The sequence below is a fragment of the Mirounga leonina genome, unplaced genomic scaffold, assembly GCF_011800145.1.
Source record: "Mirounga leonina isolate KUSES-001 unplaced genomic scaffold, KU_Mleo_1.0 Mir_200, whole genome shotgun sequence".
Classification (NCBI taxonomy): domain Eukaryota; kingdom Metazoa; phylum Chordata; class Mammalia; order Carnivora; family Phocidae; genus Mirounga; species Mirounga leonina.
In genome coordinates, this window is record NW_023270503.1 from 24,964,499 (window position 1) to 24,991,295 (window position 26,797).

General features: G+C 56.4%; 2 protein-coding genes across 8 annotated transcripts; one reads left to right on the forward strand and one right to left on the reverse strand.

The window, feature by feature from the left end:
- Window positions 1–2,116: 2,116 nt before the first annotated feature.
- RPL19 (ribosomal protein L19) lies at window positions 2,117–6,890 on the forward strand. Its single transcript, XM_035027006.1, has 6 exons — window positions 2,117–2,222; window positions 3,122–3,228; window positions 4,948–5,070; window positions 5,702–5,822; window positions 6,227–6,337; window positions 6,688–6,890. The coding sequence occupies exons 1-6, from the start codon at window positions 2,218–2,220 to the stop codon at window positions 6,809–6,811; spliced, it is 591 nt and encodes a 196-aa protein (XP_034882897.1). The 5' UTR covers window positions 2,117–2,217; the 3' UTR covers window positions 6,812–6,890.
- A 5,423-nt stretch (window positions 6,891–12,313) lies between these two features.
- Window positions 12,314–24,875, reverse strand: STAC2 (SH3 and cysteine rich domain 2). Of its 7 annotated transcripts, none has more exons than XM_035027009.1 (11): window positions 24,423–24,875; window positions 17,766–18,072; window positions 17,321–17,418; window positions 17,048–17,138; window positions 16,342–16,454; window positions 16,181–16,253; window positions 16,027–16,088; window positions 15,452–15,549; window positions 15,016–15,067; window positions 14,526–14,663; window positions 12,314–13,927 (listed from the first exon to the last, which is right to left on the reverse strand). In XM_035027009.1, the coding sequence occupies exons 1-11, from the start codon at window positions 24,510–24,512 to the stop codon at window positions 13,823–13,825; spliced, it is 1,227 nt and encodes a 408-aa protein (XP_034882900.1). In that variant the 5' UTR covers window positions 24,513–24,875; the 3' UTR covers window positions 12,314–13,822. The 7 variants fall into 7 exon arrangements, with proteins under 7 accessions (XP_034882900.1, XP_034882901.1, XP_034882902.1 ...); XM_035027011.1 differs by having other exon boundaries at window positions 13,705–13,927; window positions 14,603–14,663; XM_035027008.1 differs by lacking the exon at window positions 12,314–13,927 and adding an exon at window positions 13,934–14,177.
- Between the last annotated feature and the right edge of the window lie 1,922 nt (window positions 24,876–26,797).

Consider the following 26,797-nt stretch of genomic DNA (forward strand, 5'->3'; position numbering starts at 1 on the left):
CCGTTGATCCTGGGACCCGGCTTTAACTCCTTTCTCCCCGGTGTGGGCTCAGGCTGCCTTGAACCAAACGGAAAGGCCCCTCTCCCTGCAACAGGACGATGCTCTCCGGAGGTGGAGGCTGTCTGAGACTGAGGCTGGGGTGATGAGAATGTCCAAAGGGAGCCCCAACACAGACAGCAATAAGAAATCCCGGGGACCAGGAGTCCTTCTGCCTTTGTCCCTCGTATCCCCCCAGGCCCTTCCAGAAGGCAAGGTCCCCGTTTCTTGGAAGAGAGAGGAAAGAGGAGGAAGAAATGTGGAGCTGAGAGAGTGGCTAAAATCAGACCTAGTGCCTTTTGACCTAGAATTGCTCCCCCTTCATCCTTGATTTGGGGACAAATACCCAAGGCCTGGATCCCACCAACCACAACCTATGGAGAGAAAAGGAATTAGGGAGTCTGGCAAAAAGTCTGGTATTGGGGAACCTGCCTGGCTCAGTCCTTAGAGCATGTGACTCTTGATCTCAGGGTGGTGAGTTTGAGCCCCACCTTGGATATAGAGATAAGTTAAAAACAACAACAACAATTCTGGTGTCAGTTTGGCTCAGGCTCTTTCAGCCCTGGACAAGTCACTACACTTCTGTAAAATGGGGTTGCCGGTACTGTAGTGTCTTTGTCACCTGGGATTATTAGGAGGATGAGGGAGAATGAAATCAAATGATGGACTGCTCAGGTGTTTGGAGATGCTATAAGGCGCTGAACAAAGGTCTCTCATGGCAGGAGGAATTGTTACTTCTCCACCGTTTCCCCTGCTCCTCAAAGAGGGGAGATGAGAAGTAGAATGGACAAGATTTGCCCAGGTTCAGTTACCCTAATATAAAGCCCAGCCTGCTGTCTCCTGCTAGAGGAGAGACTGTGGAATACACTGACCCCTTCTCCTCACCCTGGGTTCTACAAGTGGATGGCCAGCTTATGTTGTTTCTCTGCTCACATTACTTTGAGGGAGAGTAAGAATGAAGCACATCAGCACTGTGCTATGAACAGATCCAACCCTGAACAGGGTTTCGATCTGTCCCTTGGGCACAAGGAGCCTGGTATGACAGAAAAGGCATGGATATTGAAGTCAGAAAGACCTGGATTTTCAATTTCTGCTACCTCACTCAGCTGTAAAATGAAGATGACACTATCCCTGTTGTCTTGAAAAAGTGGCATGAATTTTGCTTTGCTTCCCCTCCTCTCTTTCCTCAGCTCCATTTAGCAACCAGGAAAGTTCAGATGATAGAGATGGGTGCTCAGCCAGAGCCAAGCAAGGAGATAGAGCCAGGACTCAGATCTAGATTTCTTGAACCCCAGAATATTCTCTTTGGGTTTTTGCATTGGGTGTTTCAGAGCAGGAGAAAAGAACTATGGATGACCCTGTCATTCCATTTTTTTTTCTAACTTTCACAACTATGCCTTCAGTCAGCCAATGCACTATTTCTCAAATGCTTACTACACGCAAAGCTCCATGCCTCCTGTGGTGCCTACAGCGAGAACCAAACAAGCCTGGTTCCTGTCACCAAGGAGCTTGTCTTAATATCCTCTTTTGCAAGTTAATTCATGTGGTTTTCACAACGGATGACAGAAATATTAGGATTAGGTACACTTTACAAAGGAGCAAACTGAAGCGCTACGAGATTAAAGACCACAGGGGCACAAAAACATAAAGTGCTATGTTTGGTGATCTCTCCTGTGCTGCAGGGGTTCCCAACGTACGGGGACAGTGAATAAAAGGTTGCTCCTGACTGACATCTCCCCACGTTGTCTTCTCTCACTCCATTCACTAATATTTTTTCGCTAAGAAAACATCATCCAGACAGCCCAGAACGCCTGCAAAGAGTAGGCCACTCCAGCAACGCTACGCGCCGCCTGCGCCGTCCAGCCGCGGCTTCCGGCTTCCACTGCCCACGTGATCAGGTACCCTTGCTGCGCATGCCTAGTAGGAAGTCGGACTGTACCACTTTGCCTCACCGAAAGGATCTATGTTTTACATTTTTAAGTTTAAAACCGATTCCCGGGATTAGGCTTCTATTCTCTAGGTCTTCACAGAGGGTAAGAGTAAGCTCAGTGTGGTAGAGGATGCAAGGACGGGCGGGGAATACGGGCGAAAGCGGAGCAGGGGGTGGGCTCTCCCCTTCGCAGATAATGGGAGGAGCCCGGCCGGGGGCAGTTCTTTCCTTTCGGCGCTGCGGCCGCAGCCATGAGGTGAGGGCGTGCGGGCCTCTGATTTTGCTTGATTCGACGTGCCGGCGGGCGGCAGGGCTTGCTTCCGTGGCCCCGGGTGGGAGAGATGAGGTGGAGGCAGCCCTAAAGCAGCCGGTACCGGAGCTTGGGAAGGGCCGGAGCGCACCAGGCCCCGGCCTCGCGGGGATGGGGGGGTGGCGTCCCGAGAACGCGAGGCCGCGGGAAGGGTGGGCCCCGCGCCCCATATGGGTCGCGAGCGACCTTTGCGCGGACAGTGGAAGGGCCGCGGCGGGGTCTAGGCTCTGGCCCCCCTTACTCGCTGGGCGCCCCGGATCGGAGCCGAGCTGTGCTTCCATGTGACGTAGGACAGGTCTCGCGTAGGCCTCGGGCCTCAGACTGCTGAGAGTGGGGCGATCCCTAGCACTTTAACGCCTTCCGCCCCGTGGACGGTTCCTAAGAAAACTCTGAGGCTAGCGGAACGTAAGTGTATTACTGTGATAAGACGAGGGAGACGGGCCCAAGAAGCAAAGGACTAGACGAGCGAATCAGACCCTCTGGCCTCGGATTCTTAGACGCCTGTTTTTAGAGCTCGGTACCAGAAAGGGCAGAAGCCCCTTCTTCATCCCAGTTTTATCCTTTAACCTCATTTTCCGGAGGAGAAAACTGAGGCAGAGAAGTTAAGGCATAGCTTGGACTTTGTTCTCATTCCAAGGTGGCCAGTTGCTCTTGCAGGAATGCACAGCAAAAGTCTTGCTAGAGAAATGATTCTTAATATGGGGGCGGGATGTTGCCCCCCAAATCCTGAGTGCTTACACACATCCAGTTCCCGTGCTTTAGGTTTCACAACATTAAAAGATTGCAAGGCAAGTCTTGTCGGGGAATGGCTTCCAGGGCTTGATAATGTTTTCTGTTTGTCACAGTATGCTCAGGCTTCAGAAGAGGCTTGCCTCCAGTGTCCTCCGCTGTGGCAAAAAGAAGGTCTGGTTGGACCCCAACGAGACCAATGAAATCGCCAATGCCAACTCCCGTGAGTTCTTGGGATCTTTTTCACCCTACTCCTTTCTCATCCTTCATGAGATGAAAGATGTCACGATTTTGAGTCTCAGCAAACCTAGGAAAGCTCATAGTCTGGGGTCTTCTAAAATGGAGGGTCCCAGAAATAAGGAGATACCAGAGGTTCTCTGTCATTTACCAAAATGACAGGATGGGAGTTAATGGAACAACCCAGTGTTGTATTAATGATTATTGCTAACATGGGTATTACTTTATAACTATGTGAAGGATTTATGAGGAGACAGTACAGGGACTGAGAGGAGAGATGGCCAAGGAAATGATGAAGGATGGATTGGGAAGACCTGGGACCTCGGGCTTTAGGAAAGGCCTCTTGGCATATAATTCAGGGCAGTTAAACAGTTGTCAGTCGTGCAGACAGCAACATATCCACATTACTTCCATGTGATATTGTTACAGAAAAAGGTGTTCAGTCATCCTTGTTAAAGATAGTAAGGCGGGCTTTATTCAGGACCATTGCTGCAAGTGTAGGGACAACTGTGGGATTTTACAGTGGGGGGTGGAGATGGCACTCAAGTCTGAACGTAGCATGGGCAAGTAGGAATTTATGGCCAAGGTGGGTGGTGTGAGGGTCAGTGGATGGAAGATGACTAAGAGGAAACCCTAATGGTAAGGGGCTGTGGGGGGGGTGGATTCTGGCTAGATTGACCAAACAGGATTGTTGCTAAAGACAGGCCGGGATGATCAGACATCACCTGGGGAATGTTGGGGGTTGGGGAACCTGATCTTATATCAAGGGTGGGGGCTTGTGCTTAAACTGACTTAAGCAGGGTTCTTAGAAAGACTAGAATTGGGCGCCTGGGTGGCTCAGTTGGTTAAGCGACTGCCTTCGGCTCAGGTCATGATCCTGGAGTCCCGGGATCGAGTCCTGCATTGGACTCCCTGCTCGGCAGGGAGTCTGCTTCTCCCTCTGACCCTCCTCCCTCTCATGCTCTCTGTCTCTCATTCTCTCTCTCTCAAATAAATAAAAATAAAATCTTTAAAAAAAAAAAAAAAAAGACTAGAATTTACAAGGACATGCACAAGTGGGCCTAGGCGGTGGTTCAGGAGGCTGATGAAAGTTTGGTCAAGCAAAGAATGTTGGTCAATATCAGGGAATTTCTTTTTTTTTTTTTTTTAAGATTTTATTTATTCATTTGACAGAGCACAAGTAGGCAGAGCGACAGGCAGAGGGAGAAGGGGAAGCAGGCACCTCGCTGAGCAGAGAGCCCGATGTGGGGCTCAATCCCAGGACCCTGGGATCGTGATCTGAACTGAAGGCAGACGCTTAACTGAGCCACCTAGGCGCCCTACTATCAGGGAATTTCTTAACCAGTTTGAATTTGTGGCATTGTGATGTGTGCTCAGAATATCATAATCTTGTTTTAGACCAGTAGCTAATAGGTGAGACAGGATCTGAAGGACCAGGCCATATCTGTACACTCTTGATCTCACATCCTCAAATACATATAATTTGAGTGTGCTATAAAACATCTAGAAAAATAGAACAAAAGTTTTTTTTTGTTTTTTAACAAAAGAGAAATAAGCAGAAGTTCCAATATTTGTACCATTGTGAGACCACTGGGCCAGGGATGTGAGCGATGTCTCTGGCCTGGCCTTTTTGGACTCTGGGTTATGACTGGTATTTTGGGGGCTAGGCCCCACCTCACTGACTAGAAACATCATGTTTTCCCAGGTCAGCAGATCCGAAAACTGATCAAAGATGGGCTGATCATCCGGAAGCCTGTGACTGTCCATTCCCGGGCTCGGTGCCGTAAAAACACTTTGGCCCGCCGGAAGGGCAGACATATGGGCATTGGTAAGTGTGTTCTTCCCTTTTCTCTGAGACTTAAAATTAGAGTTGCCTAAGTCTAGACTGGGATATATCCAGGATCTTTTTCTTTCCATTTTGTCTCCTCGTAAGCCCTTTTCTTACTCCATGATGTTAGATGTGTTTTCTCCATGTGCAGCTCAAAGGTGACGCTAGTGTTGGAGTTGAAGGTATTGGTAGAAAGAGGTCACATTCATTGAGGACCTGCACTGTGCCAAGGATTCTACTGGGTACTTGAAAATGTGGTCCAGTAAATCCTAAAACCACTTTCTAGGGTTAGGATGATTTAGGGAGATGAAGGTCATAGCTCCTTTAAAGCCCCTTCCAGCTTCCCATACTGCTTGGTGCATACCCTCTCCTCTACACATTCTGCAGAAAGTGGGGAATAATTGGCTTGTTGGTGCTTCCTTAAAATGAATAAATGAAAGAAATGCTTAGGGTCGTCATCGTAAAATGAAAACAATGCTATGAAAATGAGGTCAAGCCTTTGGCCCATGACTGAGTGAATTGTCAAGTGTTGAAGAAACTGGCAGCTGTCGTTGTGACCAAGTAGCTGGCTCTAGTGACTGACTTGAGACCCAGAGGCACAACAGCGGGGCTTGACTCCCCTTCCCTGCAGGTAAGAGAAAAGGTACTGCCAATGCTCGAATGCCTGAGAAGGTAACCTGGATGAGGAGGATGAGAATTCTGCGCCGGCTGCTCAGAAGATACCGAGAGTCTAAGAAGATCGACCGCCACATGTAAGCACACCCTCTTCTTGTGGCCACTAAGACCCGTTTGGTGCTTTGACAGCTTGTTCTCTGCACAGACCCACAGTCTGTCTCATTGGCCTTGGGGGAGGGAGCCATGTGTCTTAGGCCTTTCAAAGAAAGTTCTTCCATTGTCATCTGTATGTCCCGTCCCATTCCTCCCCCACCCCCCGGCCATGTGCAACATTAGGATAGCCCAAGAATTGAACTTAACCTGCCAGGCAAGCTGTTCTGTCTGGAAATTGCACAAAAAGTCTTGGTTTGGGGGAAACCGTCCCTGCAGAATAGAGAGGAGAGGAACCCTGCGTACTTAGGGACCTTACATAGAGGGGCAGATGCCGGGCCAGCCTCTGCCCCCATTACCGACCGAAGCCCCTGCGCCTTCTACCCTGCAGGTATCACAGCCTGTACCTGAAAGTGAAGGGGAACGTGTTCAAGAACAAGCGGATTCTCATGGAACACATCCACAAGCTGAAGGCCGACAAGGCTCGCAAGAAGCTTCTGGCGTAAGTTTTTTGAGGAATTGGCTTCTGTCACAGGGGACGGGTTCTTTGATCTTTATTATGAGGGTTCTTCTAAGACCTTTAAAATACGCTAATGCCTAATTGTGACTTGCACACAGTCTGTCCAGAAAACAGCTGTTGCATTAGAAATACATGCTGCTCTGTTGCGCGCACCACCTACCGTCATTGCAGGGCGGGGACTGGGGCTTAGTTGAAGCCGAGCTCGTGGTGGCCCTGGTGACTCCTTTCCTACGCTGACTAGGCTCAAAGGGAGAGGTCTGGGTGCTTTCTTCTGTCTCCCCAGCAGCTCATTTGTTCTCAAACTGACCCATCTTTCCTTTTCTATCATCCAGTGACCAGGCTGAGGCCCGCAGATCTAAGACCAAGGAGGCTCGCAAGCGCCGTGAAGAGCGGCTCCAGGCGAAGAAGGAGGAAATCATCAAGACCCTGTCCAAGGAGGAAGAGACGAAGAAATAAAACTCCCTCTCTTTTGTCTGTACATAGTGGCCTCGGCAGTAACACAGATCAGTTAATAAAACCAACCTTTATCTGCTTCTCTCTGCTTCCAAAGTTTCTGGCTGCTTGGTGGGTCTTCACTAGCGAGAGGATCAGAACTGAGTGCACACTGAGCATTGGGGTGCAGGCCCTTTGCAGGGTGCCTGTTCATTTCTTCCTTGGCTCCTGGCCTCTGGTTGTGCTGTGTCCATCCATGGGAGAGATGGCGTTTCTTACCTGGTTTTAGGTGGGTGTAGGGCCTGATATGAAGGGAGGGCAAGAGTGGCTTCTACTACTCGAGTCTGCAAGATCCTGTGCTTCAGAACTGCCCTTCAGGGGCACCTGGATGGCTCATTCGGTTAAGGCAGATGCCTTTGGCCTAGCTCTTGATCCCAGGGCTCCCTGCTCAGTGGGGAGTCGGCTTCTCCCTCTGCCCCTTGCCGCTCTCGTGCACTCACGCGTGCTCGCTCCTCTCTCAAAATCTGGGTTTTTTGGGTTTTTTTGTTTTTTTAAGATTTTTATTTATTTGACAGAGAGAGACACAGCGAGAGCAGGAACACAAGCAGGGGGAATGGGAGAGGGAGAAGCAGGCTTCCCGCGGAGCAGGGAGCCCGATGCGGGGCTCGATCCCAGGACGCTGGGATCGACCTGAGCCGAAGGCAGACGCCCAACGACTGAGCCACCCAGGTGCCCCTCTCAAAATCTTTAAAAAAAAAACTGCCCTTCACAGCAGAAAGTGGGTAACAGGTCAAAAGTGGTCCCAAATGTTGGCTGAGAACCAACAGAAGTTGTGACATCAGTTGTCACGTTTAAAAACCATCAAGATACTATGCATGTATTTCTCAGCTGTCCACTGGGATCCGGGGTTGAAGTCTACTAGAACTCAGGACTGGGGATTTCAACTACCACCAGTCCAGAAGCTATGCCACCTGGACTTAACTGCCGACCCTTCCTTAAGCTGCCCAAATGGCCTTGGGGTCTTTTGAGCATCCCAATTTCTAGACCTCTTTTCTTTCCTACCAAGAGAGATTTTTAGGAGTTCCTCATTGCCTTAGAAGAACATGCACTCAGGGTGCCTGGGTGGCTCAGTCGGTTAAGCATCTGCCGTTGGCTCAGGTCATGACCCCAAGGTCCTGGGATCAGGCCACCTCAGGCTCCCTGCTCAGTAGGGAACCTGCTTCTCTGCTCCTCTCCCTGGCTCGTGTTCTCTCTCTTGCTTTGCAGTCTCCCAAATAAAATCTTTAAAAAAAAAAACAAGCACCCAATCTTGGGGTTCTGAGTTTCAGCCCCAGGGTGGGTGTAGAGATTACTAAAAACTTTTTTTTTTTTTAGATTTTATTTATTTATTTGACACAGAGAGACAGCGAGAGAGGGAACACAAGCAGGGGGAGTGGGAGAGAGAGAGAAGCAGGCTTCCTGCGGAGCAGGGAGCCCAATGCGGAGCTCGATCCCAGGACCTGGGATCATGACCTGAGCTGAAGGCAGACGCTTAACGACTGAGCCACCCAGGTGCCCCTACTAAAAACTTTTTAATGTTTCTTTGGTTTATATCCATCACATAGGGCACAAAGGAAAAGGCTTTTCTCAGCAGAAATTGGAATAAACACTTGTCAAAGCCATTGTGAGTTGCTTACAAACAGGAGTAAGTTTTATTTTGCCACTTGGCCGGTAGAAATGACCCAATACAGGCCTCAGTGAAGGATCTGCTCTTCGAGCCACCACTGTGAGGCACTTTACACGGACATCAGTTCTCTAATCCTCATAACATTGTAAGGTAGGGTTATTCTCCTTTTGGCAGATGCGGAAAGCGGTGAAATGACGAGCTGGGTTTGCATAGCCCGCATGCTGGGGACAGGAAAATGGATTCAAGATGTTTAGGAAGTAAAATAGGACTTGGTAGACATTGTGGGGGCTGAGGAAAAAGTGGCTTGTCCCCAGGCCCCAAGCTTTAGGGGGGACTGGGCAGGTGACGCCTTTGGTGATGAGGAACCAACTGGGTTAGGGAGAGTGGCTGGAAGAGCTTCGGCTCTAGTGAGTGGGTGGCAGTTTGAAGGACAGATGTCCAGGTGGGAGGTGTCAGTGAGCCAGTTAAATACAGCAGTGTCAGAGGTCTGGGTTGGGGAGAAAAGTGGCAGAGAAGGGGCCCCCTCCTTTAATCCTCGGCATAGCTTGGACGCATGCCCTGTCCTGGTTTCCTCCCTGCCCTCCACCCCTCACCTGAGGAGCAATGTGAAGGCCAGCTGGGGCCTTCAGGGGATGTGCTGGGCGGATGTTCCCATGTGCACTTGCCTGGGAAAGACAGGACTGATATGTTCTTGGGGACACCAGGCCCCACTCCTACTCTGCCTTTAGTGTCCTCGTCCAGTCCAGACAGGGTGGGGCAGGTGGGTACCCCAAGGAAGGGCAGCCCAGACTCAGAAATACCCAGAGGATCTTCACCACCGTCCATGTGCACCAGAACCTGATTTTTGGGTTCCCTGTCGCCACTGTAGCAGCCAGTGTGAACTTGATCCTTGAGCTCCTGCCGTAATCCTTCGCGAGTCCACATGGCGGGAGACTGTGGCCTAGGAGAGGAAGGACCTTGGCCAAGCTTCCAGCTTGGATCATGGACACCTCCTTCCCAAGCGTGGCTGGACCACAAGAGAAAGAGCATTGAAGGCCACCCCCCTTCCACTCCCCTCATCCCCGCCACCCTCCGGCCCGGGCAGTGGAGGGATGACAGGAAGGAGAAAAAGGTTAGCGCGGGAAGCTCCACCAGGCTTCCTGAGCTTGCAACTCGAAGCCGGTTGCCCCCTGGACCAGGAGATGGCGCTGTTCTCTTGCAGGTTGCTGCAGGGGTAGGCCACAGCCTCACTTTTAGGGTTGTTCTGGAAGGAGTTGGGGTGGGAGAGAAGGGTTCTGGGTTGTGGGAGCCTATCTCTTGGGTTTAGTCACTTCTTTCTGGAGCTCACCCCAGGCCTGGAGGTTACTTCTTTTTGCCATGGGCTTCCAATGCCTTCCCAGGGCAGGGCAGGGAGCGCCCCCTTAGCAGGCAGATCCCCTAAAGTAACCGCTGGATCTCTTCTAGGTCCAGGAGCCTAGGGAAATTCCGACAGGAAGATAGATCCATCCTCTCAAGATCATACAATTGATCCCACCACATAGTTCTGCATATCATTTAAAGGGGCTTGTTAGCCCTCAGGTAAAGCCTCCCTGAGCAAGTCCAATTCCATTTCTGGGAGAGGAAACTGAGGCCTGGAGAAGCCAACGACGACCCAGAATCTCAGCATGGCATGAACACTGGCACCTACCTTTGATCCTCCCGACGGGGGAGGGTGTTCAGAGTAGACAGCCGTGGAGGTCCTGCACACAGCCGCTGTAGGGGAGACCTACAGGAGCGGGAGAAGGGGGCCAGGGTCCTTGGGCCCCTTCCCGGGGCTCTCTCCGAGGCTCAGAGCGAGAAACCCCCCAGGCTAGCTCCCTGCCAGCACAGGGAGGGCAGAAGTTGCCCATCTTGCACTCCTCAGCAGAGGTCCCCACCCTGTGTCAGGGTGGAGGGTGACAAGGATGGGGGGTGAAGAGGGCTGACAAGGCCAAATGGAGTGGGACTAGCGAGATGGGTGAGGTTGCACAGAGGGGCTCACTCTATCTGTCTCCCCCCCCACCTCTGGTATCCGTCTCTCTACTCTTTTAGGCCTCTTGTCTCTGGCTTCCAGCCTCCCCCTCTTTTCACATCTCCCCGAAGTCTACCCACAGACAGACCATCTAGGCCAGGTTAAGCTCAGGCTGAGGTGGGGGGAGGGAGGGAGGGCACGCGTGGGTCAGACAATAGAGCCAAATGGGGAGCTGGCACTGGCAGTTGCCTGGGCATGCTCTGCCCGAGGCCAGTGGCCCAGCCACCCCCCAGAACGGGCCCAGAGGAGGGCAGAGGCTCTGGCGGGGGCACCAGCTGTTCTCAGCCCCAGGCTGTGGGCGTGCTGTTAGCGCTTCTGCAACGCTCAGCAGGGCGGCAAATGGGCCCGAGAGGAGGCGGGGGTCCAGGCCAGCTGCCGGCTGGTGGCAGGCACGAGTGGAGTGTGCAGAAAGCCTGGCTGAAAGGCTCTCACTCTCTCCAGTGGGGTGGGCTTGCGATTCCTGGCCCAGCGTCTTGGGGTGTCTCTGTTTCCATCTTGTTGGTTTGAGGCACTGAGGGACCCAGGTCGGCAAAGAGCCGAACTGGGAGGCAAGAGAATGATTTCTGAAATTGGCTTGGTCACCAATTTGCTGGGTGACCTTGGGCTAGTTACTGGTCCGCTCTGGGCCTCAGTGTCCCTATGTATAAAAGAGGCAAGGTGGGGCTGGATAAGCTGTAATAACCTTGAGTATGCCACCTAATATCTCTGTGCCTCAGTTTCTTCATCTGTGAAAAGGGAGAGCCCCACTTTCCTCAGTGGGTCATCGAGGGGGTTACATAAAGTTCCTGGCGTGGCTCTCCAGGCACAGCGGGTGCCTACTTAGGTGAGTTCCCCTCTCTTGAAGCTACTGGACTGGGTTTGTGACCCCTTTTTTCATTCCCACCATCAGGGGTCCTAGAAAGGGGAGGTCATCTTCCTCCTCCCGCTCACCCACCGAGCTCCAGGGCCTTCCCTGGGTGAAGGGACGCAACGAAAGCTCAGCGTCTGGCCCTACCTGGCCGACCTTGCTTTGGGGGGGGGGGGCTGCAAGGCAGGAGCGCTGGGCGCCGATCAGGAGGGGCAGCGCCCCCCCCCGCGCGCATTCTGGCGGCACCGGCGTGGCCCTGGCACCCCCCGCAGCCCGCCTCGCTCTCCCTCTGCGTTCCCCTCTGCCTATAAATAGCCCAGGACGTGCCTGCCTCGGCGATGACGCGGCCAGGCGGGCGGAGGGGGAACGAGGCGGCTCTGCGGCGGAGCAGGTGGGCGGCGGGCACTGGTGCGGGAGGGGCGCCGCCGCCGGCCCACTGCGTGCCAGGCTCTCCATGACAGGCGGCACTGAGTCATCGCCCCCAGTCATCTCGGGGGGCCCCCTGTCGGCGATTGTCCGCGCCGCCTGCCTTCCTGCCTCGGCTTTGGGGGGCTGCGGGGGCGAGGCTGATCTCGGGTGGTGTCGGAGGCCACCGCCAGGTGCGCAGAAACGGTGCCGAGGCGCATAGCTGGGTGGCCGTCCCCGCGGACGCACGTGTGCATCTAGCCAGACCGCAGCCGCGCCGCACCCTCTCCCCTTCCAGCGTCCCGCAACATCCCACCGCACCCCACCCCTGCCCTGCTTTTCTCTCGAACTCCTCCCCAGATCCCCCATCTCAGGCTGCTGTGGAGAAAGGGAGCGGGGAGGCAGGGGGACCCCTGCAACGTCTGGGCCAAGCCCGGCGCCCCTCCTCTCAGAGATCTGCAAATTCTCCCACCTCCAGGCTTGTCTCCTTTCGGCACCTCCAGCCCCCACCCCACTCCTTGCACCTTTCCTTCCTCTCTCCCAAGCAGATACACAGAGCAGACAGATTGGGACCAGAAACATTTATTTAAGGGTCTAGGGGCTCAGCAATGCCCCAGCAGACCCCTCATGCAGCCTCATGTACAGTGGGCATTGGGACCCCCCTGGGATATTGCTGGGGGGGGGCCCGTGGCAGCAAACAGGGCAGTGTGGCTTGAGCCCCCCTCCGAGGGGGAGAAGTGGAGCCGGGGCCAGTGGGTAGGAGGATGTGTCCCTCCCCCTGTATGGGAGGGTGTGACTGTGCCCGGGATGGGGGCTGGCATTGGCTGGCACAATCAAGGGCACGAGACGAGGCTCTGAGCTTGGGGGGAGAGGGAGGTTGGCACCAGAGAAAAGCAACCTGCGACGGAGGGGTCCTCCTCATATGTGCCCACCCCACCCCCAGGGTGCCTACCCCATTCCTTTCCTCGTGGCCAAACAGAATGATGGGCCTGCCTTGACCATCTCCCACTCCCTCTTCCTCCCAGGACTCCGTGTCCAGGATAAGGGCGCAGATACAGCCAGAAGAGGGATCCCTGCACTGAAGAAGGGGTCCCAGTGTTTCCTGCAAGGCTCAGAGGAAGGGGGTGAGGAAGGGCCATATGGAGGGGGGCCCTGAGGGTGGGGCTCCCAGGGTGGGCCTCGTGAGACCTGGGACAGGAAGTAAGCACAGCTCCCCGGGCTGGCGGGCCCTGCCACCGGGGACTTCGAGAGAGTCCTGACAGTGAAATGGGGGTTCTGACCAAGTACGGGCTCAGTCGGGTTTCTGTGTGCAGGCTGCTCTGGAGGGTCCTTCTCCAGGGGACAAGGACACGATGAGGCTGCTCTGTGGTGACTGTTCTCGAGGAGACAGTCTCTGATTTACCCACGCTTTCCCCAGAACATGGCCCTCCCCCCCCTCCTCTGTCTGCCTGGGTTTCAAGTAAGGGGAGAGATTCCCACAGAACTTTCCTGAGAATTGATGGAGTGACAGAGGTGGTGAAACCAGGAGGTGGACTCAGGATCCTCCTGCAGCCCTGAATCGCCTCCCAACCCCGGGCGCCGGGGGGCTGCGGGACTCGGGAAGGCACCTTCCCAAGGCCCCGCTTCCTTCCAAAGGGGCAGCCGCAGGGTCACACGCATAGACCCAAGCAGGGGCTCTGTGGGGAGAGGGGGATGGCATCGGGCATGCAAAGGCGGTGTGGACGTGGGAAGGCTCTCTGGACAAAGCAGCAGGAAAGTTCCCCAGGAACGCCCCCCTCCCCGGGGCTGCAGTCAGCGCGGCAACTGGGGGTATCCGGGCATTGGCTGGACCTACCTGGAGCTTCCCCATTCCCTCCCACTTTCTCCTCCTTCCTCATGCCCAAGTCCCAGAGGAGCAACTCCCTCAGGGCACCTTGGGACCCAAGAAATAAAACCTTCCTCAGTGCAGAAGGCTCCCAAGTGCCGGGGAGTGGCCCCTAGGAGAGAGGCAAGGGGCAGAAGAGTGTGGGCAGATGCCTGTTCCCCTCCGGGGCCAGAAGCAAGCGCCAGGCATGGGCAGGGGTGGCATCTGGCTTCTCTTGGCTCCTCTCAGATCTCGGTCAGGGCGTCGGCTGGCACCAAGCCCCGCTTCTTGCCGCTGCTGACGCGGATGAAGCCGTCAGCATCCTTGCTCCTGCCCGCGCCCACACAGATCTGAGTGGGAGAGACACGGAGCTGAGTCCTGGCTCTGCCTACAGCCCTGGCCCCGAGTCCTGCTGATGGCTCCCAGGGGCCACCCCAGGGGATGATGGGACCAGGATCAGATGTGGTTGGAGACATCAGCTGAGGCGATGGGAGCAGATCCCCTGAGGGTAACTGGGCTCGGCAGCGAGATCAGGACATCAGCAGACGCTGAGCGGCTCTTCGGGGCTGACCTGTGAGATGAGCTGGCCGGACGCCCCGGCTGAACTCCCATTTCACAGAGGAAGTAAGGGGAGGAAAGGGGCTTGCGGGAGCTTACACAACAAGCCAGAGGCATAGCCAACATTCAAACCCAAGCCTCCAGACTCCTCCTCCAGTGCTCGTCCCCTCCCCCAAGCTGTCTCTAACCAAATTCAGCCCCCTGCCTGTGTTGGCCACCAGCCCCAGTTCCCAGCAGGAGATGACAGGAGGGCCCTGCAGCCCCACCTTTCGAACCCGCCTTCCCTCCCGCTGCCAGGCTGCAGGTATCCTCCTCCGGGGCATTCGCCGCTGCCCCTGCCGCCTCTCCCCATGCCCACCTCTCCGGCTGCTGCAGGGCCCGGGCACTCACCTGGTTCTCCTTGAGGCTCATGTACCCCTGTTCCTTGTTCCCAGAGAAGGGTTGGCAGCCACGCCAAACGTTCTCACCTGGCCTGATTCGCTGCACAAAATTGGCTGGGAAGAAGCCAACCCGGTCGCCAATCTTGCCCTGGGGATGAGGCTGGCAATGAGCCCCGGTGCCACCCCCTCCCACATTGCTCCCTCTAGACTTGATGCCCGTTCAGAGCCAATGCCATCAAACTCCAGATCCTGGGCTTCCTGTATCCGAACCCCCAGTAGGGTGGCTTCTGCACTGGGAAGGGCATGAGGTGAGCAGAGGGACAAGGCTGAGGCAGGGAGGGTCAAAGTGAGAGCAAGTCCCACGTGTTGGTCCTAGGCCAGTGGCTGGAGGACTAGGGGAGGTCTTTGGGTCTGGAGAGAAGGTGGGGCAACACCCATTGAAGGTGGGGAATGGTGGGGTGCCTACCAGGGTCCCTCTGCTCCCCACCCTGCCAAATCACCTTCCACCAGTCCTCGTTAGAGTCATCCACCAGCATGATCCGGTCCCCAGGCCTGGGAGGACAGAGCTGGGGTCGCAAATGGGCAGGAGGGACCTGCCCTTTCCACATCTTAACCACCTGGGGCCCCCAGATCCCCAGCACGCCCCTCCCCCTGCAGCTGGGGGAGGATTCTTGATGCCCTCAGAAGACGCTATGACCACAGGTCCAGTGGACACTTTAGGGCAGAGCCTGGGCCGGGGGCAGGAGACAGGACGTCAGCACCAATCCCTTTTGGACTCTGGGCAGTCCAGCTCCTCTCTGGGCTCAGCTGTCTCATGCATGCAGGAGAAGGTTCCTGAAGGTCCCCCTCACACTCATGTCCCAAGGTCTGGGAGCAGGGCCCTGAGCGTGGAGCCCGGTGGCTGCCCAGTGGGGCTGGACCACAAAGAGGACTTACTGCAGAGCCAGGTCATTATTCTCTTGGGGCAGAAACTTGTAGAGCGCGACGTAGGAGTACATGGGCCCCACGTCCTTTCGCAGAGGGGGCTTGGGGGGCTGTGGAAGAGCTCTGGGTCAGTGATGGGAGGGGGACACTCTCCTCACTCCACCCACTGTTCACTGGCCCTGACCTGGCCTACCCTGGGGGGGCTAGGAGTTGGGACACAGTGCACCTGGGTCCGTGACAGGGAGAGGTCAGGTTCCCCTATCTTCCGTGTTCATCCTTGGGGGTCTGGGCCAAGGATGGAGAAAGAGAACTCTCCTCTGGTGGCTGCACCCCGGAACTGCCCGCTCTTGGGGAGTTGGCACGGGAGTGGGCACTGCAGGCATTGGCTCAGTGGTGGGAGGGGTGGCACCCCCTGCCTTCCTTGCATACTCACCCTGGCATTGCCCATCCCCGTAGACTGAGGATAAATGATGGAGCAGTGATACTCCCACTCACCATGCTCTCACCCACCTATTGATCAATGACAGGAAGAAGTGACATCCCCTTCCCATCTGGCCTCCCAGGGCTCAGTGCCAGCATAACCTCACCTGCTGTCTGGGGCTCTTCTCCTCCGGTCCTGACCCTTCACTCTCGGCCGGGGCTGTGAATACTAGAGATGCCAGGGCAGGGCCGGGCCGTGAGGCAGCAGGGAGTGGCCTGCCCTGTGCTCTGTTCCTGCCCCTGGTCCCCACCGCCACTCACCACTGTCTCCAGGGCCCTCCTCTGAGCTGCGGATGCTGCCTTCCCCATCCTCAGTCAGCTCGTCCCGCTCACTCTGGGGACAAACGGGGGAGGGCTCAGCCCCTAGACCCTCATCCTCGGAGACCTCTGCCCCCCAGGCTCCCCTTTGGTGCCTGACATACCAGGCTTCGCGTGGGGGACTCAGAGGTACTGCTGAAGCTGGAGCGGTTCATCAGAGCCAAGGAGGTGCCATAGCGCAGGGTCTCGTAGACGGGGTCTACCTTCCCGCTGGCCCCTGCCAAGGAGCCACCCTCAAGGTCGGGCACCCAGCTGCCAACCTTGCTCTGCCCCGAAGCCCTGTATCACTTTCACTCCCTCGGCCCCAGCCAAGACGTCCTTTCTTTAACTCCCTGCCCCACCCCACCCCAGGCCCCTCTCTGCCCACCAGTCTTCACCAGATCCTCTTGGAATTACTCCTCATCCTTTGTATCTCTGGACGCCTTCCCTCTCCCTGCAGATGAGGACCATGCCTACTTGACTCTCTAGTCCCTGTCCTTCTCCGTTCAGGCATTCATGAGAATGGTGATTAACCGCCGAGTTGTGTGATTAGTTCTTTCATGGCTAGCTCCCTTACTAGACCACGAACTCCACCTTCTTCCGTGCTGTGTCCCCATGTCTAGCACAATGCCTGGTGCTTGTAAGTGTTCCATAGGATGTCTGTTCCATAAGATATGAATGAATGAATGCCCCCTCCATTCAGGACAAGGGCATTCAGAGCAGGGAAGTGCCAAGGACTGGTGGTGCCACGTGACTCGGGTGCCTATCTGACGAATGCGTGGGTTTCTCATCACACCCCAGCGGGATCAGAGGCCATAGGGGGACACTCACCAGTGGGTGGGGACTCTCTGCTTGTGACACAGGCTGGGGGTGGCTCATGCACCAGGAGCGGGGAGCTGAAATTGCGACGGAAGGAGGAGGACTATGGCGAGAGGGAGCAGAGAGAGGGCATGAGGGTGTCACAGCCCGCCAAGAGCTTGTCCTTCCCCGAGCCCCAGGACCACCCCACAGGAGGAACCAGCCTGGAGGGGGGCACCCATCCCCCCACAGGCCAGTCCTGGGGGGGCACCCACAGCCAGCCAGCCCCGCATGGTCCCCACTCACCGCCTTGCCGGGGCACGGCTGCTGGGAGACCTCCTCCGAGCACCAGAGGTGGACACTCACTTTGCACGCCTTACACCGCAAACCCTGCTTGGAGTTTCCTGGGAAGAATTTGGGTGCAACAAGAAGGATTAGGCCAAAGAGGATACATCCAGGGGCAAGGAGCAAAGGGGGCAGGTTAGGGCATCGGTGGGAGAAAGGGGTCGGGCATCCTCACTTTGGCCTGGGGGCCTAGTGCCTCCCCCTCATACGCTTGCCCTGTCAACCGAAGCCTGAGCTGTTAGTAAATGCAGCGACACTGGGCACCTGCCCACCCCAAGGCCGCTCATTTGTCCACCCAGGGTGAGGGGCACAGTTAGGATGGAGGGCCCTGAATAGCAATAGCCCAACATCGGGCATACTCCCCACCCCCATCCTGACCCCTCTCCTTGACCGCCCAGGCACCTACCCACGATGAGCTGGTGGCAGAGCTCACAGGGGCTGGCTCTCTTGAAGACGTGTTCCTGGAAGCTGTGTAGTCTTACTGGTTTGAGTGGTGCCAGGGGCCGTGGGATGGGGCAGGGGGAGGGGGCCGGAGTCGGCAGGCCCCCGTCTGTAGATGCCGGTGGTGGGGAGGGAGGGGGCAGCGGGGTTGGGGGGGTCAGCAGCACCTCAGTGGGGCACTTGAGCTCAGAGCCTGAGCGAAGGAAGAAGTTCTCCACACTCTTACTTCGGAGGATGGTCTTGAGGGAAAGCGAGCGCTTGAACCGCTGCAGCTGAGAGAGGAAGTGGGGCTGTAAGTGAAAGCCAGAGGGGACCGGCTCCGAGCCAGGATATCTCCTTGGTCAGCCACAGCCTCGAAGTACTAAGACAGAAGCTGCCTTGTTCCAGAAGGTGGTCCCAATCCTGGATGCCGACAGGTGGGTAACGTCCATGAGCAGAGGAGTTCTGGCTGGGCAGGCACAGTTGGGAGTGGTGAGCACTGTGACAGGCTGGCCAGCCAGAGAGCAGCTGCTGGGGTCCCCTGGACAACCGGGGCTAGTCCACACGGCCAGCCCAGTTGGGCGCCAGGCTTTCCAATTTTTTCAAAAAAAAAAATCTAGACTTTTCTGTGAATTTGGATAGAAATAAATTCAAGAGGTTGTATTTCCTTTTTTTTCCATTGCAGAAATGGTAGTGTACTATGTTTCCTACGCCTTGCTTTTTTCACTTAACAGTAAATCTTGGAAATCATTCCATACCAACACATAAAGAGTTTCATCATTCTTGTTTATGGCTACACAGGATTTCATCGTATGGGCGTACTATTTACTCGAGTTAAACAAAATAATACTTTGGCGGCCGAACAAACACACGAGGTCCCCAGTTTTCCACTTCCCGCTGGCCCCTGCCAAGGAGCCACCCTCAAGGTCGGGCACCCAGCTGCCAACCCGCAGGGGCCAGCGGGAAGGTAGACCCCGTCTACGAGACCCTGCGCTATGGCACCACCTCCAAACAGGCTGGGAGTGCGGGAGGGGTCATCCCGGACCCTCATCCTCAGGGCTGATTCTTCCTCCAAAATCGCTCTCCTGCCCATCCCCTATAATCACCTCATCACCTCCACAGCCCTGCCCCAGTTCAGGGCCACAACCCCTTACCTCCACCCTGCCCATCTCCCCCTGCTTTCCCTACAGCTGCCAGGGAGGTGATCCCTGACCTGGCTAAACCCTTGGCTCCTCAGGACACAGCCAAGACCCTTGCCCCGGTCGTGAGACTCTGCAGCTTGGCCAAGGCTTCCCTTCCAATCCATGCCTTCCGCCTGCCGCCCAGACATAGGGATTCTCGAACTCGTCTGTGTTTATTCCTTTGGGCTTTCCCCGCCCTCACCCTGGCCTTTTTTGATGTGCTTGTCCTTTTCTCTGCCTTATCCAATGAATACCCCCTTTATCCTTTAGGGTTTCCAGTGACTGTTCCTCCTCCGGGAAGCAGTCTCTTCTGCAGGAATTCCGTTTAGTATAACCACTCCCTCCTCTGGGCCCCACTGCACCCAGTACTGACTTCCATTATAGATCCAATCTGGTTTACGTTGTCATTTACTTCTTCCTCCCCCAGGAGCCCGGAGCCCCTTGAGGGCAGGGACAGTTGAATCAAATCCCCACACAGAGCCCCAAGACATAGTAGGTGCTCAGTCAATATTTGTTGATTAAATGATGGGCAAGCGCCTGGAATCCTAAATGGAGCCCATGTTCTGGAATGCTGGGTCAGTTCTGCAGTGAGGCCAGAGTTCCTTCCATTGCTCACCCCAACACATCCTTCTCGGAGTCTGCCCAGAGTGAGGTCTGGAAACATCTCTACCCAGATCCTTGAACCTCTTCCCCCCTGGTGAGAGCCCCCTTACCCCTGCCCACTCCTTCCCAGCGGTGATCGGTAAAGGGGGCCGGAGGCCTGGCTTCAGGCAGGGAGAAGTGGTCAGGGTTCCCAGCTGGCACATCAAGCAGCCTGCGTGACTCCAGGGAGGGAGGCAGCAAAACATGGAAAGAAGTGGAGAGGGAGACGTTTGGGCACGAGGCAGGCCCTGGTGTGCCGGCTGGGAGGCCAGAGCCTTGGGGTTTCTGGCACGCTGAGTTGCCTAGCTCCTTCCAAATTCAGCTTCCAGTGCGGCACTGTGGGCTTCTTTGTGTGTGAGAAGCAGGGCCCCAGGCCCCAGATCCCTGGGTGTTAGGGCAGAGGCAGAGGGCCACAGGGACAATTCATTAGAACACAAAGGTATTCTATGAGCCAGTGTGGCTCTGGGGGCTCTCACAGGCCCAGAGAGGCAGGGAGAAGCCCCCCATCATTCTGCCCAGGGGACAGAGCACAGAGCACAAGCGGGCTCCGGGAGGATGTGCTGGGGGTGGGCGTAAAACTACACCTGCCGCCTGAAGGCAAGTCACTTCACTTCCCGTCTCTGAGCCTCAGTTTCCCCACATCCAAGAGGAAGGAGGCAGGAGTAGATGCTCTCGAAGCAATGCAAGGCTCTGGGTCCAAAAAGTAAAAACCTAAAGCTATAATGAGGGGCGGTCATTGTCAGAATACGGGGAGCGGGCTAGCGCTTCATCTGCCGCCCCTCATTAATCCTGGCACTTCCCTCTGAGACAGTGATGATTATTGTCCCACTTTGCAGATGAACTCACAGGCGCCTAGGAGTTAAATCACCTACATGTGATGAGTCTTCACCTGGTAAGTGGCAGAGCCAGAACTTGAACCAGCGGCTTTGGCTGTTGAGCCCAAATGACCGGAAGGGTCCCGCTGCTCTGGGCTCTGCCTTGGCCCTCACCCCTGCCCCTCGGCTATGCCATGGGCTTGTCCACCAGGTCAATCGAAATTTAGGGTTGGAAGGAACCTGCAAGACTGGCCACCTAGAGTAGTCCCCAGCCCATGCTATCATCCCACAACACCTTGGCCACATCCCCCTGAACAGCTGTCTGACTCTGTGGGTCACCTCCCGTGGCAGGAAGCACACCCTCTCCTGGGACAGTCATCCCATCTTTGGGCAGCTGCAATCACCGCAAAATGCTTCCCTATATAGAGCTGAAACCTGCCTCCCTGAGATCTTGTTGCCTCGCGGCTCTGTTCCTCCCTTGGCTCCAGAAAGGGCTACTCCCTCTTAGATATCAGTCCTTCAAGTATTTGAAGACATCAGCCGTGTTCCCCTTCCCCTCCCAAGGCTGTTATTTCCATAGTAATCCCCACAGGATGAGATTTTAAGCCTCCTTACTCTCCAGCCTCTGCTCTTTCCTGGTCTTGCCCTGGCCTCAATGCCAAGAGCCACCTCTGCAGGGTACAGAGGTCTCTGGAACAGAATGTTCCCCAGCACTGAGGCAGCCCCACTTCTGCTCCTGACTCCCTGGCTCTGCTGTGGGCCCCAGATCCCAGGAGGGCAGAGCAGCGGGAAGGAACAACGTATCACCTGGGATGGTTGGCCGATGTCAAGGGTTGTGGCTGGACAGCAGGATGGGGGCACCTCTGCCAAATGGCTTGATGCCTGTCCACTCAAGAGACATCTGGCTTGGTTACTCAAACCTCATTTTGGCTCAGCCTGGCCAGGTAGTCCCACTCCTGGGACTCCTAGTTTCCAGAGAGGACTTTTCCCTGACTCCTATCAGCTATCTTTTTGGTGCCCCCGGGTCCCAGGACCCGTTCCCTGGCATGGGGAGAAGCTGCCATGTACCCTGGCAAGCTGACCCACCTGGATCTTATTCTCTCCGGGTGTTCCAGGAGCTTGTCTGGCTTGGAGCCTGGACCACCAGGCCCCTTCTTCTGAATCCCCTCCCAGAGGCTGGGCCTGGCCTGCCTGCCTCCTCCCCATCTCCCCACATACTGGATGGTCCTTTCATTTCCTCAACTCCCCACAGCATCTCCTCACTTTCCTCCAGCTCCTGAAAGGGCACCAGGCAGCTGGAGGTGGGTGGTGGCGGATGGGGCACAAGCTGACTCAGATGGCAGAGTTGGCATGGCAGGGTCTTCCCAAGGACGGCACCAAAGGGGGTGACGGTACCACCCCATGGTAGGGTGGCATGGGGACCCAGAGATGGCAATGATGGCACCAGGAGGGTCACTGACGAGCTTGGGTGCAGGGATATGATCCAGCCTTAGCGTGGGCAGGAGGCTGGACTTAGGTTGGCAAGAAATGCCCAGGGGGCCCCCAGCACTGATGAATAAGCCTGGAATGTTGGCTTCACTGCCTAATGGATACCAGCCCCCTCTTTGGACCTGCCTCAAACTCTCCCTTCCCCCTTCCCCAAGCCCTAGAGTCTGGAGACCAAAGCTTCTTTGGGACAGGTTGAGGTGCGGGGAGCTAAAGGGACTGGTAGGGCCCTGAATTCTCTCCCTGCCCACCTGTGCCTTCCTGAATACCCCCACCAAGACCCCCAGCCCAGCCTGTGTTGTGATCACAGCCCTTCACAAGGGTGAGATGTAGGGAAGGGGGGCAGAGGGGCAGGGCGAGGTATGCAATCCCCCTCCTCTCGCTCTTGGGATCTCCGTGGCTCAGAGGTGGTAACACTGGACGGTTCTTGTGCTGGGAGGAGGGAGGCAGAGACCCGCCAGGTCCTGACCTCCCCCTGCCCACACAGCTGAGCTTGCAGCCTGTGGGTTTGCTGAGGCAGCACTGCTCCAGCTTCCGGAGAGCTCTTAGGAAGGGGGGCAGGCAGGGGCGCCTGGGTGGCTCAGTCGTTAAGCGTCTGCCTTCGGCTTAGGTCGTGATCCCGGGGTCCTGGGATCGAGCCACACATCGGGCTCCCTGCCCCGCGGGAAGCCTGCTTCTCCCTCCTCCACTCCCCCTGCTTGTGTTCCCTCTCTCACTGTCTCTCTCTGTCAAATAAATAAATAAAATCTTAAAAAAAAAAAAAAAAGAAGAAGAAGGGGGGCAGGCAGCCAGACCTCCTATGGGAAGCAAGGAAGGGCCTGGAAGACCCCCATGCCCTTGGGAAGCAAGGGGAATGTATCTGTCTGTCATGGGTGACTACAAGGCACCTGGGAAGGCCAGGGATATTGGCACTCAGGATGGGGCTCAGCGCCTGGGACTCTCTGCTTCAAAAAAAGCTGTCACAAATATTCCAAGCAATGTCCTCCCACCCCAAGACCTTACTCCTTTCCTAGTAGAGACTTGGATCTCTGAGGGGGAGTTAACTCTGTGGTCTGAGAGACCAGTCTCATTCTCAGAAGGGGGCAGAAGAAAGTCAAGTTCAGATCTCAAGACTGACATGGAGACCCAGTGGGTCTCGCTGGTTTAGAGACGAGGAGCTCCTTGGGGTGCCTCAGCCAGGCCCCACCCTGCCCCTACTACTCACCTACTCCTGGTCACTCTCTAGATGACCTTGACCTTGAATTAACCTCATATCCTGAGGGGTGGCCTGGACAGAATTAGGAGCAAGATGGGCATTGGAAAGAGCTATAGATGAGCTCTCAACACCTGGAAGGAGCCAAAGACCCCACCCATTTTTTTGGTCTTCAGTGCCCCCTCCTCGACTGGATAAACAGGACCAGGTGGGAACAGAACACCGGGGGCAAGGGAGAGGGAAGGAGGCCTTGGCCTGAAGTCTGGGGAGGAGGCAGAGAGCGCCCTTGACACAGCCTCCTTTTCTCCCCCCGTCCCCAGCCCGCTCAGCTCATGTTGCTCCCCGCAGAACTTCTTGCGGGTCACTAGTGAGCACCTAGAACTTAGGGAGGAAGTGGACAGATTAGAGGTGGGGGGGCATTAAATTCAAGTGGTGGCCTCCCCCAACCCCTCTAGCGCCAGGAGTCTGGGCTCCGCCTGCCTTCACTGGCGAATAATTTATTCATTGTGACTCCCGCAGGAGTAACGATCATACATAATTAGGGTTAATTATGACATTCATTAATTACGATGACTTCTCTTTTTGCTTCCACCCACCCTGTCCCGCTCCCGGGGTGGGGGGTGGGGCTGCCTGTCCTTCTGCTCCGGAGCCGCAGCAAAGGTCCCCCGGTCCCCGCCCGCGATGGCCAGCGCTGCCGCAGCCCCCAGCGCGCACTCGGGAGCTGCGCACCCCCGGGCCGCGGCCTCACGTCCCCGAGCCTAACCTGGCTGGGAGGGGGGAATGCAGGACTGCGGCGGGGCCGAGAGCGACATCCAGAGACCCAGAGATAAACATATACAGACGCCGAAGGAAAGCGGGAGAGACACGAAGACCAGCAGGTTGTAGAGACATTTTCGGAGAGACGCAGGCAGAGGGGGACAGAGCGAGCCACAGACAGAGACCTGGCGGGCGCGGAGGGGTGCGCCTCGCACGCACACACCCGCGCGTACACCGGCCCACACCCGCTACACACCGCTACACACTCCGTCCGCCTTCGCTGCGCCGATTGCCTCCAACGAAGCCGAGTTACAACCTCCCCGGAGGGTCGCGGCCGCGCGGCCGCTCATCACGCGCGCAAGGGCGTGTCGTGCTTGTGTGATGGGGGCTCCCTGTGGCCCCTCGTCGCGAACCCACTCGCCCCGGTCGCCGCGCACAGCCTTCGGGATCACCCGGGTCCCGCTGCCGTGACTCCGCGGCACCCGAGCCCACAGTGTGACCGCGTCGGGGAGAGGGCACCCGGGTTGGGGACGCACCGGGCAGGGGTCCAGGCCTCTCGCCTCTTGAGTTACCTTGGTTTCCTGGAGGGCAGAGACGGTCCCCGGGGGGGTGTGGGTGGCCGCGTCATCCGGTTCGTTCTCCTTCTCGCTCATTTCGGTCATGGTTGGGGGAGAGCGGAAGAGAGGGTGCCAAGACCCGACGGCAGGCCCGCTGGGGGCAGGTTGCAGGTGGCAGACGTCTCTCTGGAACCCTGAGGCCCTTCTCCAGAGACTGCCCCCCAGTGAGCCCCAGGAAAAATCCGCCCAGGCAAAGCGACCCCCCACGGCCGGGAGCGGGCGGAGAAAGTTCCCGGGTTGGCCAGTGAAGAGGGGTAATTACACGGAGCCGCGGGAGCCGGACGACCCCGGGAATGAGGACCGAGGGTCTGCAGAGGATGCTGCTCGGAGCGAGGGGAGGAGGGAAGTGGGGACGCGGGGATGAGCTGAGGGAGGGAGCAACGGAACAGTCCGTGTCCGGCCGGCTCCGCCGTCCTCTGCGCCCGCCCCCCCATCCCTTTCCCCCTCCCCGCGCCGGCCCCAGCCCGGCACCCGGGGGCCCCTCCGCCCAGTCCTCGCCTTCCAACTTTGATTTAGGAGGTCGCCTGGTCCCTCCCCCTTCCCTCCGCGGCTCCCCCGCGCCGCTATGCAAATCAGCTTCTCAGCTATTGGCTGCCGCGGTGGCCAGGAGCGCGAGCTGGGCGGAGCCGGGGGGGGCTCGATAAGATGGAGAGGAGCCTGAAGGGTAAAGATGTGGGGAGGGGGTAGTTTTACACCGAAAGACCCGGAAGGGGGGTCGTGACAGAGTCGTGGAAGACTTGGGAGACCATATTAGAGTCTGGATGGGCTTGAGGGGAACAGAAAAAGGTTGGATCTGCAGAAGGATAGCTGAGAGTGACATCCAAGTTAGGACTTTCTGATAGCGAAGTAGTGGAACAATGTGGACCCTTCTGCACCATTAACTGGACGTCTCTGCCCTGGAGACTCCAAATATACACATCCCTGGACCATGAGGAGATGTCCTCATAGTGCTCAAGCAGAGGACTCTGCTCCTCAAGCAGAGAAGGGACAACTTAACATCATGTGTCAAAGGCCAGGCCTGACAATCCATCCTTTGTGGATGCAAAGCAGGACTCCTTTCCAGTCTTGGCCTTTGGAATTCAGCAGAGAAGGGGCCTCAGTCCCCACACCTAAGGTCCCCAAAGCTCTCCAAGACACGTTCCCCTCCTAGAGATCCTACCACAAATGGAGTTAGATCAGGGGGTAGGGAGAGGTAGGGGGAAGATGGTTCTTACTCTCCAAGTTGTCCGCTGTCCACTTGGCCTGAAGGTACTTCTTCATGCAGGTTGCTTACCTGCCATTTCCCCAAGTCCTCCTCCCTCACCTCCAGCCCTCTCTCTTCCTGCTCCTTTTGGCCCTGACCAAAAGGTCTAGCTTTATCTCCTGGCCTGTCCAAAGAAAGGGTGGTAGGTTGGAGGTTGAAGGAATCCTTCCCTGGGTGTGGGTGGAGAAACTTCTGGATCAAAGTCTCCCTCCTCCAGGGGCTCCTCTGCTGTGGGTGATGAGATTGGGGGCAGGAAGGATGTCACTCGGGGGGGGGGGGGAGTGGCACTCAAGAGGGTTCTGCCTTTATGCCAGCTCTGAGGAACAGAGCCCGAACCCTGTGTTCTCCCTCCTGCCCACCCCTGCACATAGCCATACATGCAATCTCTGTCCTCCCAAGAGTGAGCTCACCATTGGAGCACTGCTCAGGTTACTATGTGCAGGAATTGAGATTTATTTGTCAGTGGCAGAAACAGGACAAGGGCAGAAGTGAGGGTTTGTGGTTGTGGGGGCTTAGTCCCTTCCCCCTCCAGGACCACCCACATCAGCTGCAGACTGACTCTGAGTGCTAGCTTTCCTGAAAGGAGCTTCAAAGGATCCTGGCCTCAGCCCTCAGACCAGTCTCCCCAAAGGCCCATTCATTAGCCAGCCTTCTGCCAGCGCCCTCTGAGGTGAGTGCTGCCGTCTTCCCTCTGGCTCAGCCCAGATTAGCCCAACTTCCCTCCCTGGGCACTCAGACTTAGGTGCTTGAAGAACCCTGAGATAGGGTCATCAGGCCCTCCATCTAGCCTGGGCTGGAGCAAACAGGGGGCTCTTCTGTGTTGGAGACCTCCCGACAGGAGGTACCCCCATTGCCCCCCAAAGAGCAGAGATTCTGAGTTTCTTAAACTCTTAATACCTATATAGTCATGAATTAATTGTGTGGCCTCAGGCAGTAGCTAAACCTTTTAGAGCCTTGATTTCTTCATCAGCAACACAGAGGCAGTGCCTACCTCACTGTGAGGAGAATGGCTGAGGTAGCTCCCCTTAGCCCAGGGAAGACTGCAGGGAAAGTTGTTTTCTTCTTTCCCTCCTTCTGAGAGACTGGT

Bases quoted from the DNA above. Each gene is read 5' to 3' on its own strand.
- RPL19 (XM_035027006.1), top strand. The intron at 3,229-4,947 runs GTGAGTTCTTGG...ATGTTTTCCCAG, and splicing joins AATCGCCAATGCCAACTCCC to GTCAGCAGATCCGAAAACTG. The intron at 6,338-6,687 runs GTAAGTTTTTTG...TCTATCATCCAG, and splicing joins GCTCGCAAGAAGCTTCTGGC to TGACCAGGCTGAGGCCCGCA.
- STAC2 (XM_035027007.1), bottom strand. From the start codon at position 24,512: ATGACCGAAATGAGCGAGAAGGAGAACGAACCGGATGACGCGGCCACC. The intron at 15,068-15,451 runs GTAAGTCCTCTT...CTGTCCTCCCAG, and splicing joins AATAATGACCTGGCTCTGCA to GCCTGGGGACCGGATCATGC. The intron at 14,664-15,015 runs GTGATTTGGCAG...CCTCATCCCCAG, and splicing joins CTAACGAGGACTGGTGGAAG to GGCAAGATTGGCGACCGGGT.